This window comes from Odontesthes bonariensis, chromosome 16 (assembly GCF_027942865.1).
Source record: "Odontesthes bonariensis isolate fOdoBon6 chromosome 16, fOdoBon6.hap1, whole genome shotgun sequence".
Lineage (NCBI taxonomy): Eukaryota > Metazoa > Chordata > Actinopteri > Atheriniformes > Atherinopsidae > Odontesthes > Odontesthes bonariensis.
The window spans coordinates 9,765,486-9,784,742 of record NC_134521.1 but is presented as its reverse complement, the minus strand read 5'-3'; the positions used below and the strand labels follow the sequence as shown (position 1 = coordinate 9,784,742).

The following is a 19,257-nucleotide window of genomic DNA, read 5'->3' as shown; positions in this document are numbered from 1 at the left end:
GTAGATATATCAAACACTGTATGTTTGTATAACTCCAGAGTCAATTATAATGAATTATTTAGATATAACAACACAAGTGGCATTCTGCTGCATAATACACTAATGTCATTGAGGTCTTGAAATAATTTTGCCCATTATATTTTATTAACATTTTCAATAAAAGGTTATATACATTTTTTTCTATATCATATTGTGGTCCATGTATGTTTATACCATTAAGGGGTTTGAAAACTTACACTAATTACTTCAAAAGTAACTTAAGCATAGTGATTAACTATGCCATAGTTACTACATTACTACATACTATACCATGTAACTTGGTAAGACTTCAGTCAAGGGTTCATGTATGCTTAAGCTTTTAGTCCGAGGTGATTAATAAATGTAACGATTTATTGAATGTCATTTAAAAATATGAAACCACAAATGCAAAAAACACAAACCTATCTTCTGCAAACAGTCGTTCAGCTAGGAAATCAATACCCAACCAATACTTTTTACATTACAAAAAGGAAAAAAAATGATGATAAATCCTAGATTATAATAATTATTTGAGATTAAACGTGTTTTTTTCTCATCACAGTCCTTTAAAATATCTCAGAAAGAAACCATATCTGACATAATTACAGCCATTATTCTGATTTCTCAAAGCAGACAAACTATTTGGCGCCAAAGCACCAAACTATTTGGCGGTCATCTTCAGCAGCCCCTCTTTTTCAATCTCAAAAAGACGCCAGCCCTCCTCCGAGGAGAGATCAGCTGCACCTCTTCTCTTATAGAACTCAATAGACTCCGTGTTGCTTTCTGCCACGATGAAATGTATACCGCTGCAGCGAGTCTTCACTGCCGTCTAGGATAAAGAGCAAGAAAAAGAAGATAAGACACGAGGAAATATGTAGAAAACACCTGAATTAAGGTGACTCTGTCACCAGAAAAGCTTTGTTTGCACACATGCAGCCATACCTCACTCAGCATCTTCAGAATCTGTGAACCGATTCCAAGACCTGGTGAAAGATTAAACATTAAACAGGAAATTAGGTCTGTTCATGTCAATGTTGCAAAACCTTTGCTAATCATTAACGTTTAACACCACAATTTAACTTGCATTCAGCCTTACCTCGAAACTCCTGCATGACGAAGAAGTCTTCAAGGTAGAGAAGCTTTCCAATCCAAGGATCATAAGTGAAGTAGTACATCGCAAAGCCAATCACTGTGTAACCTTGAAGACAACACAGAGACGTAGAAGTTTGATGCATTAAATATGTAAAAGTTGTTTTTTGTGGGAGGCAGGTTTTTACCTTCCGGGCTCTGCTCCTTGGGGACTTCAGCAACCAAACAGTGGTAGAATGGATGATCACCAAAACCGTCCTCAAGCAGATCTAAATTAAAGTGAACACTAACTTTAAAAAGACTCTGTAAAGGTCTAAAACATCATTTTTTAAAGGAGGTAAACAACGTAGCTCAGCGTAAAGGAGCTCCACTACTGCACCTTTCTCAGTGAGTATCACCTTCTCCTCCATCTCCTCAAATTTAGCAAGTTCCTAAAAGGCAAAAAGTAAGAAACTCCATGAGTTGTGTTTCTAACTGGAAGCACAACAGCGGTAAAAGATTTGTTGAATGAGCGAGTGATGTGCTCGCTGTTAAATATCAGACTTTACCTTTATGAGTCGCAGGATGTCGGGCACATCTTTTGGTTCAGCTGGCCGTAATATAAACTTGGCCATTTTCTCTTTTTCCCCTTTTTCCCTTTGCTAACTAGTCCTCTGAAAGTAAACAAAAGCAAAAATTGTTTCTTCATCCGCTCTTTAGGAGTTGACCCCCCGACAAAGAATTAAGAAAACCAGCATAAACAGAGCTGCATCAACCCGTCACAAAGTGGTGCCGTGGCTTCGGAGAGCTTGCTTTTATGTGTCCCCACCACAGACACACCTGTTCTCAAATCCATATATAGACATCCATCCTGCTTCTGTTTCGTTCTTTGGATGCTTATCTTTGTGCTCAACGCACGATCAACGCACGTAATGTTAATGTTGATTAGAAGGACAAAGGTTCATATAGGGGGAGGCTGAGTGGAGAGTAACCCACATTTGGATATGAGTGTGAATCATTGACTTTTTGTGCAAACATACCCTTCAACAATATGTTGATTGTTTCTCAAGTTGTGTCTCTGCTCTGCACAAATTTAAAGAGGCAGTGATTTGTTTATTTATTGATTGCTCCTTTAATATGGGAACAAACTGAAATATCAAAGGTTATCAATAGCTGTGAATGAGCAGTTGATAGATTGATTACCTGGTGTCATATCTTGGTTTATGGATTTGAGTTTGATATGTTCAAAAGCTACATTTTCTGCAGCCAGAATCGAAACCACAAACCGCCCTTAGATACGACATCCCTGCTTTTGCATGGATTTGACTGCCATTTGCAAGACTCAGTAAAGCAAGGCTGTGCTGCACGAGGTAGATGGAACTGAAAGAAAAACTCTGTTTAGAAAGAAAAGGTCTCACAGAAAGACGCTTCTGCCATTCAGTTTGCAAGCTGTTCAGAAAATCTGTGCACTTAATCAAAGTGCCGTGTTTCCTTCTGCAAACTACTCGTTGCACGGGTCTCTTGTCTGATGTATTCACCTCACTTAAGTTTTTAAACTGCACATTTGTTTTCCTGACTGAAATAACCAAGGCGATGTGATGCATCATTTTACCACAATTAGTCTGAACTCAGTGTTACCTCTTTTCAATCTTTGGCTGTTACCCGACACGATGTGCAAAGCCTGTAGCTCGTTTTGCTCATAAAATGTATAACATTTTCTGTGCTCATCATTTATGTTCTAGCAAATTGAAAGGAGACACGAGGAAGAGAACAGCGTCACATATCCAAGGTAATTACACATCACATATCTTTCTTGATCTTTGGAATCTGTTGCTGCTGAAGAGCATCACACCGTCACTGGGTGAGTTCACGTTAATGACAGCGGTTTGTTTTCGGGCTGATGCAACGTCTGCGTTTAAGAAAACAAGCAGATCTGCCATTTAGTGATGCTGTCAAACAGATTTAAAAGACCAGGCGGGACACAGTTTAGGAAAAACATTTTATTTGAGCTGGCTGGAATTCACAGACTGGGGAAAACGGTTCAGTTCAGTTTATCAAAATACTTCAGCTTGCCTGAAGGGTCGGGGATGATCTGTGGGGAAGAATGGAGGAAGTTAGCGGAAACACACAAGATGGCGAACCTCCAGAGTGCTGAAGCTGAACCATTTTTAAACACTTCAGGTAAGTCCAGTAACTAATTTTTCTCATCCATTTCTTTCCGTCAGAGACAGATGGACTGATATGCAAATGGTAAAAGTAAGTGGATCCGAGATCTACTACCAGTTAATGACCACTTACCGTGTCGCTGCCTGGTTTCCATCCTGCTGGACACACTGTGTGAAAAAAGAAGGAGATTAAATTCAAGTCAAGACTATAAGAAGAGCAGCTCAGAATGTATTGAACCAACTATCCATTCCTGTGCTGTAAACAAGGCAAAAAAAAAGAAGCTGTGATAATAATAAAAAAAGAAAACCTTCTCCATGTTTGTCTGTGTACTGGAAGGCCTGGACCAGCCGCAGAGTCTCGTCCACTGATCTGCCCACGGGGAGATCATTCATGGTGATCTGCCTCAGGATGCCTTTGTTATCGATAATGAAGAGACCCCTAACAGAGACGGGACATAAATGACTGTTTTTTTTCCTGTTAAGATTGGCCTGGTTGTTAAAATAAAGAGTTGGGTAGAACTCATAGAATCGTTAATTACATTTGTCAACACCGTAGAAGTATAAAATTGTAAAATTATAAAATTTGTGCAACTACACACCCTGAACTGCACTTTAAATTGGTTCGTTTAGTCCTACAGCAAAGTCCCAACAGAGTGTTACATAACAAGACATCTTCCTTGAATATGAGATCCCCATAAAAGCTAAATGATGGTCATAAATGTAAAGGTGAAAGCTCACCTCAGAGTGTGTCCCTGGTCCTCCAGGTAGACTCCGTAGTCTTTTGAAATCTGGTGGGTGAGGTCAGACAGCAGAGGGATTTTCATTTGTCCAAGTCCACCTTGCTTCCTGGGGGTATTGATCCTGTTAAAAAGAGAAAATGTGAGTAAAACAACTCGTTTGGAACTCATTTAGCCACTCAGAAGTTCAAGTAAAGCTGTGGAGAACAAAGTATTAAAACAGAAAGCTCTGGATGTCATTTATTTGTGTTGTGGTACTCATACCATGCCAAGTGGGTGAACTGAGAGTCCACCGAGCAGGCGACCACCTCTGTGTTGATGGCCTGAAACTCGTGTACGCGGTCGCTGAATGCAATGATCTCAGTGGGGCAGACGAATGTGCTGCGAAGAGAAGCAACAAACAAGACAATAACAGAAATATACTCTGCTGTCAAATCAACACATACAAAGTGGCTCTGTAACGTGAGCCTCGGGTGGTACTTACAAGTCCAAGGGATAGAAGAAAAAGACAAGGTATTTGCCTTTGTAGTCCGATAGCTTCATCTCTTTGAATTCCCCATTGATGACAGCTGTTCCCTCCCAGTGTGGTGCAGGCTTTGAAACTAAAGTGAGAAATACATGCACAGATGAAACAACTTTTTTTTCTTTTTGGAAGCATATATATACTACTCTGTTTTGCAGAGGGAAGGTGCCTATTTTTGTTTAAGGATCAAGCCGTAGTGGTCTGCTAGTCCTTAACTGGGGCTTTATGGTCCATGTGAAAGGCGAGACCTTGATCCCTAAAAGAAAATGTGCATCTTAACTCTGCAAATGTTGGTTTATAAAACTTCAAATGGTTTGGGGCCGCAGTACATCCCAGATCTTCTGGTACTTTTGAAGCTTTTGGGACATCTTAGATCACTGGGGACGGGATTGCTCTCAGTCTCCAGAGTTAGAAGCTGCTTTCAGTTTTTATGCACCATCACTGTGGAACAAACTCCCAGATAACTGCAGGCCTGCGTCAAGTGGGAATGTGACAGATGTGAAAGAATGTTACATTTAGGTTGCTATGCCCTTCTGTTGGTGCTTATTGGGCTTGGGTTTACCCTATTCAACGCTAAAGAATGCTCTGGACAGTATTAGTGAGTGATCGTTGCAAAAATAAATGTAACGTGCTTTTGCATGCAGCAAGCAGATTTGTCTGCTCATATGTTGAGGAGTATGAAAAACTATCCCTTTAAGGTGCATTTAAAAGTGTGATTACTTTGCGATTAATCTCGAGTTAACTGTGGACAAACGTGCGATTAATTGCACAAGAAACAATTATTTTAACATCTCAATATACTCGTTGTAGAGCAATGAATGCGTTTTTATAAGTGACACGTCCCACAATCAATGTATCACAGTGTCAGTAGGACTGGGAACATTCAGTCTGTAATTACAAGAGTCAGTGTCACAGCAACTTTACAGATACTGCAGCATGGGTTAAAGTCTGAAATCTCATCCTGCCATATGGCAGACAAACAACTGCATTCTGGGATTAGAGGCCACACTGTCACCGCCACAAAGGCTGCATCCTCAACAACTTCATGCAGGACCATGTGAGTTTAACTGTTGCACATATTTGTTTTGAAGTGCCTCATTTTGTTAAGAAAAAGAAGTGTGTGCGCGGGTTTGTATTAACTGTTGGAGTCATGTGTCTGAGGGGCGGAGAGAGACGCACTTTCCGATGCATTTCAAAGAGTGACGTGTCCTACAAAAAACCACATCAAATTCAAAGTTAGGCCCGACATGTAAGTGGAAATAACCTTTTTAAACTGAATGTAAATTAAATTAAAGTGGCACAATCCTAATCTTTAGGCGTTATCTTTCACTGTTCTTTTATTGTTTTTACTTATTCTTCTCATTATTTATTACCTGCTGTAAAGCACTTTGGTACATCGTAATGTTTGTTTGTAAAGGGCTGTATAAATAAAATACATTTACATTTATCAGTGCGCATCTGTTGTCCTGACAGCCGCAGCTGCGGCAGCGCGCACCGGGAACACGGACCACCGAACTAAAACCACTCAGCACTTATATGCACAATATGCAAATATTAATTTGCAATCTGTGATGTGAAGCGCGGCGGGGACTCACTCTTGGCTTTGCTGAGGTGCAGGGAATGGTCAGAGACGGGAACGCGGAAAGCCTCCCCGGGATAGACGTGTCCTCCCGCGTAGTTGTGACACTGGGAGTTCTTCCCCTGCGCGCCCTCCTCTGCAGATGTGCTGCAGAGGAGCAGAGCGGCGCAAAGAGCGCAGAAAAGCTCCTTCTTTGCACTGCTGTGGAAACTGGACTCCATTGTGCCGTCACACTGAGAGCACGTAGCAACTGACTGGAAATGCAGACTTTTGGCAGGAATGAAGCCTGCTTCCTTATCTTCTTCTTCTTCTTCATTCGGATGCCCAGCAGCAGGCATCCCTATTTCTGCAGCACTGCCATCTCCTGGAGTTAATTAGCTTGCGGACGTTTCTCCAGATTTTCTCATTAGTTTTGTCTCAAATCTTCACTTGTTCTTCTTTTATTTTGTTTCTGGTTCTGTAAAAGTGTCTCAGACTATTTCCTAGGGCTGCCCTCTTTTGGCTGCGGAGAAGTTAAACAAAACTCCACAAGTCAGATGTTTGTTTCCTCGATTTAAAGTTTCTTGTCATCCATACAAATAAGGAATGAAAACATTCTCTATTACAGAAAAACAAATTGTAATGGCAGGATTAACAACATGGATTTAGCAAACTACCCGTTAAACCAATCAGAGAGCAGGACAGTGCTAATTGGTTCTAATTAAGTCTACCAAGTTAAAATGTTGTCATACAGTTTAGATATATGCAATACTGCATAAAACACATACATATAACTAACATTTGTGCTTTTTGTACATGGTTCTAACACATTCTTTCATTGCTTGAGGCACCACGTGCAAAATGATCCACTGAATTATCAGAATTCCACAAATTTATTCTGGAGTTTTTGTGATTTTATTTAGTAAAAAATGCTAAATAAATAATGAAAACCTATTAAGATTTGGTTTCTGTATCAGAACAGGCCCCTTTTTGTAAAATAAGTTACAATTTAAAGGCATCTGATCAGTTTCCTTCTTGCATTATTGAATTACTTTTAACAACCCACTACGATTTATCTCATAAAAGCATCCAAACTTAAGCTTAAAGGGTGCAGCCTTGAATACTATAAGATGTGAAGTTTAAAGGCAAGCAGGTTGCATTTCACTGGGAAAGTTCTCCACTTTAACTCAACATCTATTTATACAGACAAATTACACAAACACATTAAAGTCTTGACTTTTTTATTGCAGGTACTTGCAAATAAATCCATTTTTTTTTCCTTTGAGCAGAGCCTTCCTGAAAGTAACAGTTTGCCAATACCAGTATATACCCTGCAGCTACTCCAAGCTGCAGTAAGACATGTATAATAATAATAATTTGTAGTTATTTATTCGGTACAACACAATTTACAAAGAGAGAGAGAGGGGGGTGGGGGTTGTTTCCTGTTATCCTCTAAAAGTGTTGCTTTCTGGAAGCAATGCATGCCAATATGCCGCCTGTTGGCACATTATTCCCAACACAAAGTAAAATGGTCGTGTATGAGCCACTTAAGGGCTTTAAATAAACCTTCTCAGTGTAGCATATAAGTCACACAATGCTGCTCAACTAATAATACTAAACCCAACATATCTCTCAGTTTTATAGAGAACCTTTGCATATGAATGTACTTAAAGTACAATTAATATTTACGTTCCCCGCTGTTATATTTACTGAACTTTCGAGTGTGACTTTCAGGGCTATAAATATCCTACATCAAAGACTGAAGAAGCTTTTCCACATTACCGAAAAAGAGATCTAAGTATCTGCAAAAATATAAACAGAAATGGAAACACCCTGGAGTGTGACAAAGATGATAAACAACACGAGATCTGTCAGGCACATGTTTGGTTTGGCATTCAGATTTAGATATTTCGAAGCTCTTCCCTCTTTGCTCTCTCCTGATCGTACAGTATTTTTCTGTCTATCTGTTTGTAACAGGGAGGTAAAACTGGAAAAAAACAAAAAAAACAGAAGGACTGGTTAACTCGAATGGAATTATTTATCATGTACACTTATTTATAAAGAGTACAAAGTCATGTTTACAAGTCAGTCTGTTTTTTAGATGGAGAGCGGCAGACATTTTGTTTTATTGCACCTCAAAAATGGATCGAGCTCAACATCAGACAAGCAAATAAAGGATCTACTACACGTTCTCCAAAGGGCCAGATTTAGAAAAAAAACTCTTTATGTTGAAGAACGTTAAGTGCTTCATGTTAGAAAAGTGAAATAAACTTTAAATACAGAAGTTTATGAAGACTGTTGAGCTTCACAGGATATTTACGGTCAACTGTGTCTCTGCTGCAGAGTAAATACAGACAGAGGTCGAAAACATTTAGTGTTTTTGTCAATGTTTGTTTTAACTGGAACATTTTTACAAATATGGCCCCTGCTGCTGGAGAGTAAATCACTTGCTGATGGTTACAGCTCTGGGTGCACGTGTGAGGGACAGGGAGGGGGAACATGTCACTGGGCTGATGGAGCCACCGAAGGAAGCGTTGGAGCATCTTCAGCTGAGAGACTTCAGCTTGACCCACGGGTTTGTGCCGCGCACCTCCAGCGGTTCGCTGTTGCAATAGATGTGACTGCACAAGTCTTCCAGAGGTGGTTCAGGATCTGTGGTGGCAAACTGAGCAGCTTCTTCGATTTCCTTCCTCACCGCCACGTCGATCTCCTGCGGACGCAGCACGGGTGAGATGAAAATGATGTTTAGTTGATGTCCAGCATGAGCAGAGTATCTGCACACCCCAGAAAACAGTGGAGTGTCCTACCCTGTGCTCAATAAAACAATATTTCTAACATTAAAGAGGACCTACGGTAGAATTAGAAAACGATACAGGCTTCACTATTTGAAGGGAAAGACAACGGCTGCCATTCAACTGAACATGTAAAACAAATGCATTTCTAGGAGCTGTAAACAACCATCTTTCCACTTTCCTCTTACCCAAAGGATGCAGTTCACTTGCTCACATTATGTTTTTATTCTCTAGAATAATGCCTAACAGGTAGATGTTGTAGCCATGACAACCTTTCTGTAAAATGTTTTTCTTTAATTATTCAAAATTAAAAGATCCACCTGATCCTGCAGAGCCTCTTGGGTAAAAAAAAAAAAAAAAACGGTTTAGAAAAGTACATTAAAATCATTGTTTTAAGTGGGCTACTTCCCCCTTTACAGGCTGGAAGTATTTGCTACCTTGAGCTCCTCCACGCTGGCCATGTTGTTGCTGAGAAGGCGGTCCTTCAGCATGGAGATGGGGTCACTCTTACTGCGGACCTCCTGGATCTCCTCACGTGTGCGGTAGCTGAAAGAGCACAGATTGGTGCAGGGATGTTGTAGGGATGCACTAAGATAATCATCTGAAAATCACGATTCCCAGCACTGCGTTCCTTTCAGCTTCATCATATTAGTGAAATGATTTGGGCTCATTGTGCAATAATCACAGTGCTGTTAGAGTGACCTGAAATAATTAAATTGAATCTGCTTTGCAGATCCACATTTCTTCCATCATTAAACACAGGCGTTAATGTACTACAGCCAATACCAATATTAATGGTGTGCTCAGTTCAACCAGAGCCTGTGGTTGCCAGGAGGGAAGGAAAGTGCCTAAAGACTACAGCAGTGGCAGAAGCAGGGGGCAGCAGCACAGAGAGGATAGCATTCATATGTTATGTTTTATTCACACATGTGTCAACAAACTCACTGAGCAGGTACTGTGATCGTTTACCTGACACCAGGATCACTCATGCTGTGTCCGTGATAGCGGTAGGTTTGGAGTTCCATGAGAATAGGACCCTGACGGACGGTTGGAAAAAAAAAAAGCAGTTTAAAAGAAAGAAACGATGACCGTTGTTCCTGCTTTGTGTGATTCTGTCTTTGAACTCACCTTCCCAGAGCGGCAGTGATCAGCTGCAAATCTGGTTGCTTCCCGAACACACAGAATATCCATTCCATCCACCTGGGGAAGCACAAAAAGATTCATACGGGCGGCCACACCTCCTCACAGTGTCATGTAGCAACAAGCAGTCAGTGGTGGAAGAAGTGAAGGAATGACTCACTCCTAAGTTTAAAGCTGAATAATATAGCAATAACTGCACTTTCTACAGATCTTTGGATGGTATGAGGTACATATTATGTAATAATAATACATCCGTCAATTAACTCCTCTCCAGCTAAAGATAAGACGTTCATGTGCACTTTGATTAAATGTGTTCAATTTCATTATTTCTAGTAACTCAACTTTGCCCATTTTTTGTTTATGTATAGGAATTTATCTTTAATTTGTGTTTTTAGCTATTTGATCACATTGTTCCTCTTATTTAGTCCAAATGTTTTCTTTTGGATTAAGACCAAACATCCAAACTTTTAGCATGCCTTATTGTGACCGCTTTGATGTGTGTTTAGGATCATTCTCCTAGTCAAAGACTCATCGTGTCCAAGCTGAACCCTAAAACACGACACTGCCTCCCTTGTACTGAACAAGTGGGATGTTGTTATGAATTATAAGACCCAACCTTCTTCCCCCATGACATTAATCATGATTTTTGGGTTCTGGTTGTGAAGGAGTAGATTTCTGTTTGGGGGAACAGCCTTTTTGAACTGGCCAACTCCAAAATCTTTACCAGTTTATTGACTTTTATCCCAAAATATTTTCTTTTCTGGGAGTCAGCACATCTCCCTTCTCTTACAATTTGACGGATGTGTGATGGAACGTGGATCTTCTACTTTTTCTCCTAAAGAGAAACTGGACTTGTGGAAGTCTGATCTTTTACAGCCGACTCCCCGTATCTGATCTATCCATCTTAAGTATTCGCATCAAGTTCAAGAGGCTTCTAAACCTTTTAAAGAGAGAAGTATTTAACTTTCAACAGTCTGATAATTTGATCAAATGATTAAAGCTGTGATGCAGAAACAAAGCTACTAACATTCTGACATTTTACATAATAATTAGATTTGTAAGAAACTAACTGAACCTTTGATGTGTGTAGCCAGAGTTCCTACAAACATTCAACTTTAAGTGTGATGAAAATCACAAATATCTTATTAAATGAATCCCTATGACTCCTGCCTGAAAAAAGGTGGAAAGATTGAAGTCGGAACTGTACCCTGAGACCAGGAACGAACTCTCCCCTCTTGAAGTAGTCTGTGCTGGCTGCAGCTCGCTCCACCGACGTGCCCATACCGTATCTGTTGTTCTCACAGATGAAGATTATGGGCAACTTCCAAAGGGCTGCCATGTTGTAGGTTTCAAAAATCTGACCCTGGAAAATACACAATGGGTTTCAATACAATAAAAAAGAACCGAGCACACTTATCACTTTTTTTTCTCTCATGTGTCTACGCATGAAATATCTTTTAACTTTCTAGACTGTTGCTTGTTTTTAAATTCATTTAAATTATTTTATTTGTTTCTATTTATATTATTTGATGCATTTTTAATGCTTCTTCCACTCCCTGCACGCTTAATGCACCCTCAGCATTCCTGGAGAAAAATAAGCTCAGCTCATTCTGCAGGGATTTCTCTTACCTGGTTAGCAGCACCGTCACCATAAAGACAGACGCACAGCTGATTGTTGCCCTGATATTTGCAGGCCAGTGCCACTCCAGCACCCAGTGGAACCTGTGGAGAATAATAGAATCACCACATCAAACCTTTTCAGTAGGTTCATTAGCCCAGAGAATGCAAACATTCCTTAAAGTCCAAGAATGCCTGATGTGGAGTGTGTCACATCACAGTAAAATGTTTTATTAGCTTCTCAAACAAATTTGGATGAAAATTAAGTTTAAAAATCATACGATAATGAGCAGTGCTCCCAGATCTCACATCAGCTGAAATAAACGAATGGGATAAATGGAGCTTGGTTGAGAGCCCGAGATGTCAGAACAAGCTGGAGGGAGTTTGAGCGAATCAGTCGGACTCTGATAATCTGTGGCAGTTAATTCCAGCTGTTTCCAGTGAGAATTTATAAAACGAACAGGAGACAAATGAGGTATTTCAGTTATCCTCAGCTCTCAAACTCGGTTGCTTTCCATGAAATTAAAACCCCGAGCGTCCACAAACCTCCACGTGTACATCCAGCCCTACAAAACCCACAGTACAAATATAAATGTGTCCTTCACTGCAGCAAGATTAGATAAGAATTACTGAGCTGGTTGCAACCCCGCCAACATCTGAGGTGCCACGCTTCATTCTTCACCAAATTATTCCAGCTCTACTCAACTCTGGATTTTAGTATGCAGCTCAGTTCAGATGCACTTCTCTGATGAAGGCAGAACAGTTAGCTAGACTGTTGTCATGTACACAGCTGGCTCACCTGAGTACACTGTAGGATACCAATTTATTTATTATTAGGTCTGGGCGAGTTAACTCGTTATTATCGTGTTAACTCGTTAACACATTGACTCCCAAGTCACGTAAAACTACGTTTTTACTGCCCATGCGTTGGCTCCCAAATGGTAAAAATACGTTTTTACGGTTTTTTTATGGATTCTGAATCTATACATTCTAATGCACATTCTGTGTGATTTTTGTAATTATGTGATGAACAGAACTGACATAGATGGCAGTCAAAAACTGGTGTCATCATCTGGACATTTTGATAATTACGCCAATGGCTTTGCGTCAACTCAAGAACAATTTTGATAACGCTGCATTGATTGTTGTGCATTTCCGCATTTTGTCCAATCGCACGTGTCGGTTTCCAGAGGGTGACGGTAAAGTAACATAAACAAACAACAAGAAGGAGAAGAAGACACGCGACAAGTCTAAGGAGGCGGTCTTATGAACAGGTTAGCTTTGCAACATGCGACACGACGCAAATCCTCTGACCCGGATATGTATCTAAAGTGCGACAGGCTGAAAGAGCGCACGTTTCACAAAAGCCCCGATATCTCAGTTTGTTGTTGATTTTGGTGGATACCCGCCTTGGTTTAGCTAAGGATAGCTCGCTAATGGCGGCACCTAGAGACACGCAGTTTTGACCCACAAAGAGTTTAAAGTCTCAGCTTTCAAACGAGCCATAACATGCTTCAGTGGCCCTATCACATAATATGCTGTGACTGTACAAAAAACGTCAAAAAAATGGTTTAGAACGCTGGGAGTCTACGACATAATTCCGGAAATACCGCCGGTATTCAATGTGTTAATTATTTAACGTCGATAAATATTTTATTGCAAATATGAATGTTTTATTATTTTTTTTAAGGGATAGGAAAGTTCAGAGAGACAGGAAGCAGGGGGCAGAGAGAGAAGGAACAACACGCAGCACAGGGCCGTCCGATATGGGACTCGAACCGGGGCCAGCTGCAGCGAGGACTATAGCCTCTTGTACATGGGGCGCCTGCTCAACCCACTACACCACGGACCACCCCTGTTTTATTATTCATTTTATTATTGTAAAAGTCTGTTGCTCACAGGCTTTTATTTTGTAAAAGTCTGTTGCTGTCTGCTGCGGAACCGGAAAAGAAAGTAATCGGCGGATCCACCAAACATGGAGAAGGGTACGGAACTTTTACTCGGCCATTTTCATTTGAAAGTTCTTCCAGACGGCGGAGTCGACAGAACCAAAGTCATCTGCAAACACTGCCAAGTTGAATTGTCTTCTCACTGTAGTAGTTCTAAAATATCACTTAAAGGCAAAACACACAACTGATAGCAGCAAGTCATTCAAGGAAACAGACAGTGGAGCGAGGCTTCTACATAAAAACTACAGAAAGATGCTGATGTTAAAAGTGTGTTTGCACAACAAATGTTATGGCACTTTCATTCATATGGCAGCACATTTAAAATAAAACTAAATGCTAAAAGCTATACACTACTTTTGAATTCATTTTTGGATTTTGCGTACAAATGCGATTAATCGTGATTAATCAGGGAAATCATGTGATTAATTAGATTAAACATTTTAATCGTTGCCCAGCCCTATTTATTATTCATGGTGCTAAGGAGTCCCCATTTAAGACTTGCCTCCTGCATTCAGCGCTTGCAACACTTATAATAACACCACACTGGCAACATGCTGTCAGTATAACCCGTTGGTGGATTTATGTTGTGCTAACTGATTAATCATTAATACCATGTAAATCTGGTCTTTTCATGCCAATTATAACCGACCTATGAAATGGCTTAACAAGATAAAATAATCACAAATTTAGAGAGCACAAGGAGCCATAAAAAGCATTCAGAACAGGCTCCAAACACCTCGTTAGCACACTTTGTGACGTACCTGAGCGCCAACAATTCCATTTCCTCCATAGAAGTTTTTACAGTACATGTGCATGGAGCCTCCTTTGCCCTTTGCAATACCTCCTCTTCTGCCTGCACAACAACAACAAATAAAACATGTGGTAATCAGCTGATATGAAAGATAGACGAGGAACTTTTGGCCTCTCAAAATCAAGCTTAGTCACTCACAGCATTCTCTTTTAAATAAAAATGGAAGGTCAAACCAGGACAACATGCATTTTCACATCCAAACAGTGTAGCTCTCCGACACAGTCTGTGTTTTTTCCTGTGCTTTGTGCATGTATTTCAGTATCTGAGTAACTCACAACTAAAAGAAAAAAAAAGTTTGGTGCCACATATCTGAAAAATATGTCATTCAGTGAGAGACTGGACGTGGAAGCTTATGTCATTTTGAATGTTCCACACCTACATAGTGTCTTTTTAACCTTCTACAAACCCTTCAGTGTATATGTATGAATGTACTTCTCAATAATCACACACTGATTAACTAATTGTGGACATGTGGACACGGTGGGGATCGGACCTTGTGGGTAAAAGACAACCATCGCTTCATTAGCTGCACCCTGGAAGTTGGTAGTTTAAACCCATTTGTTCTTGCTTTCTGCTCTGCTGTTAAACGGTTCACTTACCACCAGAAATAAATGAGCTAATAATGTTCTATCAGTACTTTAATGTTTTTGGTTTTTTTATCCCGACAAGGAAATCTGATTTCATATTGTTATTTTAACCAGTCAGAGGTTAAATGCTCCATCAGGACAGCACCAGTAATGGCCTTTAAAGAAAATACAGGAAACAGATCTTCACGTTAGCCGCAAAACACAAAAATGCTCAGTAGCATAACAGATGTTCGTTTTTCAACTACAGACAGGGTAAATGGAAATATTTTAGAATAAAATTGCCAGTGAAGTTTATACTTTTATACTGTTATAACAAGCTCTAAAGATGATTGAGTACGACAGATTTTAGACCCAGAGGAAGAGACGAACTGCAGGTAAGCGAGTCTGTACACCCTAAAATAAAAACTGTAAATGTGTAAATAAGAGGGAAAAAAGGAGCCCATGTAGTGTCTCTGTGTTACTTTGATCAAAGCTTGTCACAGACTTTTAATTTTGACTTAAAAAAAAAGAAAAAACAGAGCATGAAATGTCTTCTTTCAGCTCTGACTAGTTTTGTAGACTCATCCTGCATGTCTGTCTAATGTGATTAATGCTCCGCCTCTGTTGCAGTTTGCTCTGTCAGACCCTTATTTTGCCAATTCATGTTTTCAGTTGTGCCGGACGCGGGTTAAGTTACCGCTATCAGCTGCTCTGCTTTGTAAAGCTCCTATTTTCAAACTATAATGCGTTTTTCAAAGTAAACACAGCCGCACCAGAGGCTCAGATACGCTACTTTACCTTCAATGTGGTGCAGTAGAGAAACACTTGTAGAACCCCCCCCCCAACAAGTGTCTTTGGACAGCAGACTCACCAGCAATGTTCCCTCTAAGCTGCTCGCACATTCTCAGCGCACAAGTAAATATATGCAGCGCATAAAATAAAATTCACCATAAACGTATTAATTAATATCTAATATTAGGTCTAATCTAATTAATTCGACCAATAATGTGTTTTTCTGTACCATTTTTCAATGTAACGCAGTGAGTGACAGGTGTTCAGCCAATGATACGATACGGTTTACTTACGCAATGCAGCCAATCATAGCATTGATAGTGCTTACATATGTGCCCTGCCCATACGCGCCGTGCAGGTTAGCTAGCTAACAACAGTGGAGTTAAGAGATGCTTATCATGGCGAAACGAACGGGCAGCGCCAGCGACACAAGCCAAAGTAAAAAAGAAATGCGGTTCTTTTATGATGTCTGTCTGAGTATGTGCAAATAGAAGAACAAGCGGTGAAACTGAGTGAGATTGTACAACCATTAGAGAAGTGAGAAGGACAAACGTAAAAAATAAGGTAAAATTAAAGTCACATTTGTGCATATTCTAGTGACATTTATTAATATTTTTTTATTTATGGATATTAATCATTAAATGCTGTTACTACTAGATATTTTATGGATAGTAGAAATGCTAATAAAAAAAACTGTGTAATTAGGTATTTTACAGACAAAGAGTTACAGGAGTTTACACTGTATCACAAGCTACAGCACCATGTCATTGAGCAAAATGTGAATGTTTTAATGTGAACAAAATGTTATGTCTGAAAGGTGTATATGTCTCATTTCTTCCAGAACAGGACCCTCAGCCAGGCCACAACTGGACCACACCCAAGACCAAAGCATGACTCTCACATATAACATACTACACATCTCATGAACAACAAGATTTTTGTCTGTTTCATTTTAAGTGGACCAAATCACTTATATTAAAAATAAACTAATGAAAATTGCTGCTGTGATTTGATTATTTGAATAAGCCATGCAACTTGCTATGATCCAAGGTTTTGAACAGGTGTGATACTGGTGTGTGGCCACAGCGTGCACATCTGATGTTGCTCACAGTGGTCCTCAGTGTGCTCAGGGAGCTTGTGTGTATGTCCAGACACATGAAAAATTAGAGGGAACATTGCTCACCAGTGAGTTCAGCCATGATCTGCTTCACAGTCCCTCCCCTGGTCAGAGTGTAGCCATGGGCGCGGTAGGCAGTGATCAGGTGGTCATTCAGATTTATGCCTCCTTCAATACCAACAGCACAAGCTTCCTATGAGGAGGAAAAAAGATGTGCCGATATATACTTAATATATAGGTTTCAGACACTCTTTTCTTGTTGGAATCTCAACATTTTAATGTAGCAAACAGACCAAATAAACTAAACAATTAGTCGATTGTGGATAAAAACACGAGGATAAAAACTCTCGAGAGGTTTACATTATGTAGATAGGAGACAAATAGAATTAGTTAACCTGGCCATCATATAAGTGGCAGAACCCTCTGATGATCTTCTGTTTATACAGCTGATCTGCCTTCAGCTCCATACGCCTCATGGTCTGCATGGTGAGGTAGTACTGCAGACCTTCATCACGAGTCATAACCACCTGGGTGGCAGGGCCCTCATCCAGCCTGTGGAGATCGCATTTCTTGAGGGAAGAAAACACCCTTAGTAACTCCCGAACAAATACTCAACAGATGAAGACATAACACAGGGAAATGTTTGAATTTCACCTTTATTTCAAAGGTAGCGCTGGTTGTGAAGTCAGCGTAAGTGCGAGCTGACACAACGGCGGCTGCCTGTCGCGGGAGAGAAGGACACAATGAAAATATAAAAATATATTTTCAAAATATACTCAAAATATACGTTTTAGTATTTAGCATCAATACCAAGATGTTACTTTGTTTTACTACAAAATTCTATATATTCAAATTAAAAAATGGATCATATATGACATGTTTGTAAACACAAGATATATTGTGCCATAAAATGTGGCTAAATTAAACAAAAGTATTTTTGAAAATCAGGAATCCTCTTAGAATTAATACTGTAAATAATTCAGAGTGTAAGACCCCAAACTTCGTGACATATCAGGAGTTTATGGAAACATTCTCGTTGTATTTAACATATCAACTGAGCATAATGGTCTTCTGTGGTATAAATGGTTATTCTGTCTTATAACTCCGTTATATGCCATTTTCTTTTCTTTCTTTTTTTTTCACTCCTAGACAGGATGAACGAACATTGTTTTGAAACAAGTCAGGCGAGCTGTCAGTTTTCATAACACCTCAGCCACAGTTTAACAGCCTCTAACGAGTGGAACACAAAGCGTTAAACCATGGAAACTCAAACAAATTAGTCTTTATTCACCTAAAACACTGACTCAAACTGAAAAAAGTAGTTTTATGTGAAAATATTAGCTCAGTTAGCCAAACCTGCTATCATCCGGCCTTACAAGGTCAGAATAGCGAAAACAGTCTTGTTTGAAGTAAATCCCGGATGTTTTCATATGGGCTGTAATACGGTACGTAGCTAAGGAAGTCTATGGTGTAAAATGTATATGTACTTACATTTCTCTGAGCGCAAGCTCTCAGCACATTGGAGATATTGGTCAGCATGTTTCCCACCGCAGTTCCTACACGGCACAGATCCGTCCTTCTGCAAAGCTCTGTCCTTCCGGCTCCGCTTGCTCCGCCTCTTCTTCTTCTTCTTTGTCTTCAATAACGGCAGCAAATGCACCGCTACCACCCCTTCTTCTACGGTCTTTGTGTAAGTAGGCCCCTATACAATAATAATCACTTTTTAAAATCAAATACATACTGTCAAACAACTACAATAATATAATATAATATAATATAATATAATATAATATAATATAATATAATATAATATAATATAATATAATATAATATAATTTTTATACTTTGTTTATACCCAGTAAGCTAATAAAAGACTTCACTTTATTACATTATTAACCATATTATTATAAACAATATTAATGTTAATGTTTTTTTTGTCTCTATATGGTACCTTCCTCCTTTTTTCTTGTACGAATGGGTATCAGATGTCGGTTCCCACATATAATTGCAGTATGAAGTGATTTCAGAGGTTTGAGAATTGGTCTGGATTGCAATTAGATTAATGGTTATGTTTAGGGTAAGGGAGAGGCTTTGGCATTTAGCTGTGATGAACAGTGTTAGGTTAAGGGACAAGGGAATTAATCAATGCAGAATCCCCACTTTGAATATAAAAACAAATGCATGTATGTGTGTTTAGTGGTGGCAAACATGAGGTGGCTTGGTCATCTGAGGGTCTAAAAATCACGGGCATCTGATATTGATCTTTTTTGGACTAGTCCTGTGTGAACAAGGATGTCTCCAGATTCTTTTGATCACATTATGTACCTTATGAAATACTCAGGACCATAAACCTATCTTTAATCTTGAGAGATTATCTCTCAAAGGTGTTCTTATATTCTCAATC

General features: G+C 39.6%; 3 protein-coding genes across 3 annotated transcripts; all 3 read right to left on the bottom strand.

The window, feature by feature from the left end:
• Positions 1 to 135: 135 nt before the first annotated feature.
• Positions 136 to 2,267, bottom strand: LOC142401687 (diamine acetyltransferase 1-like). The gene is made up of 6 exons (XM_075487152.1): positions 1,656 to 2,267; positions 1,487 to 1,538; positions 1,296 to 1,376; positions 1,115 to 1,216; positions 961 to 1,001; positions 136 to 847 (listed from the first exon to the last, which is right to left on the bottom strand). Exons 1-6 carry the CDS (start codon positions 1,719 to 1,721, stop codon positions 680 to 682), a joined length of 510 nt encoding a protein of 169 aa, XP_075343267.1. The 5' UTR covers positions 1,722 to 2,267; the 3' UTR covers positions 136 to 679.
• An 804-nt stretch (positions 2,268 to 3,071) lies between these two features.
• On the bottom strand, positions 3,072 to 6,467 carry prdx4 (peroxiredoxin 4). Its single transcript, XM_075487738.1, has 7 exons — positions 6,107 to 6,467; positions 4,473 to 4,590; positions 4,253 to 4,369; positions 3,990 to 4,112; positions 3,560 to 3,690; positions 3,385 to 3,419; positions 3,072 to 3,178 (listed from the first exon to the last, which is right to left on the bottom strand). The coding sequence occupies exons 1-7, from the start codon at positions 6,426 to 6,428 to the stop codon at positions 3,128 to 3,130; spliced, it is 897 nt and encodes a 298-aa protein (XP_075343853.1). The 5' UTR covers positions 6,429 to 6,467; the 3' UTR covers positions 3,072 to 3,127.
• Positions 6,468 to 7,293: 826 nt separating this feature from the next.
• Positions 7,294 to 18,468, bottom strand: pdha1a (pyruvate dehydrogenase E1 subunit alpha 1a). Its single transcript, XM_075487739.1, has 11 exons — positions 18,345 to 18,468; positions 17,508 to 17,573; positions 17,249 to 17,422; positions 16,920 to 17,046; positions 14,329 to 14,420; positions 11,631 to 11,723; positions 11,209 to 11,364; positions 9,990 to 10,061; positions 9,831 to 9,898; positions 9,299 to 9,407; positions 7,294 to 8,779 (listed from the first exon to the last, which is right to left on the bottom strand). Exons 1-11 carry the CDS (start codon positions 18,390 to 18,392, stop codon positions 8,615 to 8,617), a joined length of 1,170 nt encoding a protein of 389 aa, XP_075343854.1. The 5' UTR covers positions 18,393 to 18,468; the 3' UTR covers positions 7,294 to 8,614.
• Between the last annotated feature and the right edge of the window lie 789 nt (positions 18,469 to 19,257).

What these genes read in the sequence shown, in the direction of transcription:
- LOC142401687 (XM_075487152.1), bottom strand. Translation starts at nt 1,721, where the DNA reads ATGGCCAAGTTTATATTACGGCCAGCTGAACCAAAAGATGTGCCCGAC. An exon ending in ACATCCTGCGACTCATAAAG is followed by an intron (nt 1,539 to 1,655) that starts GTAAAGTCTGAT and finishes TTTGCCTTTTAG; the next exon opens with GAACTTGCTAAATTTGAGGA. An exon ending in TTCTGAAGATGCTGAGTGAG is followed by an intron (nt 848 to 960) that starts GTATGGCTGCAT and finishes TCTTTATCCTAG; the next exon opens with ACGGCAGTGAAGACTCGCTG.
- prdx4 (XM_075487738.1), bottom strand. Translation starts at nt 6,428, where the DNA reads ATGCCTGCTGCTGGGCATCCGAATGAAGAAGAAGAAGAAGATAAGGAA. An exon ending in TTCTTCTATCCCTTGGACTT is followed by an intron (nt 4,370 to 4,472) that starts GTAAGTACCACC and finishes TTCTCTTCGCAG; the next exon opens with CACATTCGTCTGCCCCACTG. An exon ending in GGAAACCAGGCAGCGACACG is followed by an intron (nt 3,179 to 3,384) that starts GTAAGTGGTCAT and finishes TCTTCCCCACAG; the next exon opens with ATCATCCCCGACCCTTCAGG.
- pdha1a (XM_075487739.1), bottom strand. Translation starts at nt 18,392, where the DNA reads ATGCTGACCAATATCTCCAATGTGCTGAGAGCTTGCGCTCAGAGAAAT. An exon ending in GATCATGGCTGAACTCACTG is followed by an intron (nt 14,421 to 16,919) that starts GTGAGCAATGTT and finishes GTTGTTGTGCAG; the next exon opens with GCAGAAGAGGAGGTATTGCA. An exon ending in ATCACTGCCGCTCTGGGAAG is followed by an intron (nt 9,899 to 9,989) that starts GTGAGTTCAAAG and finishes ACCGTCCGTCAG; the next exon opens with GGTCCTATTCTCATGGAACT.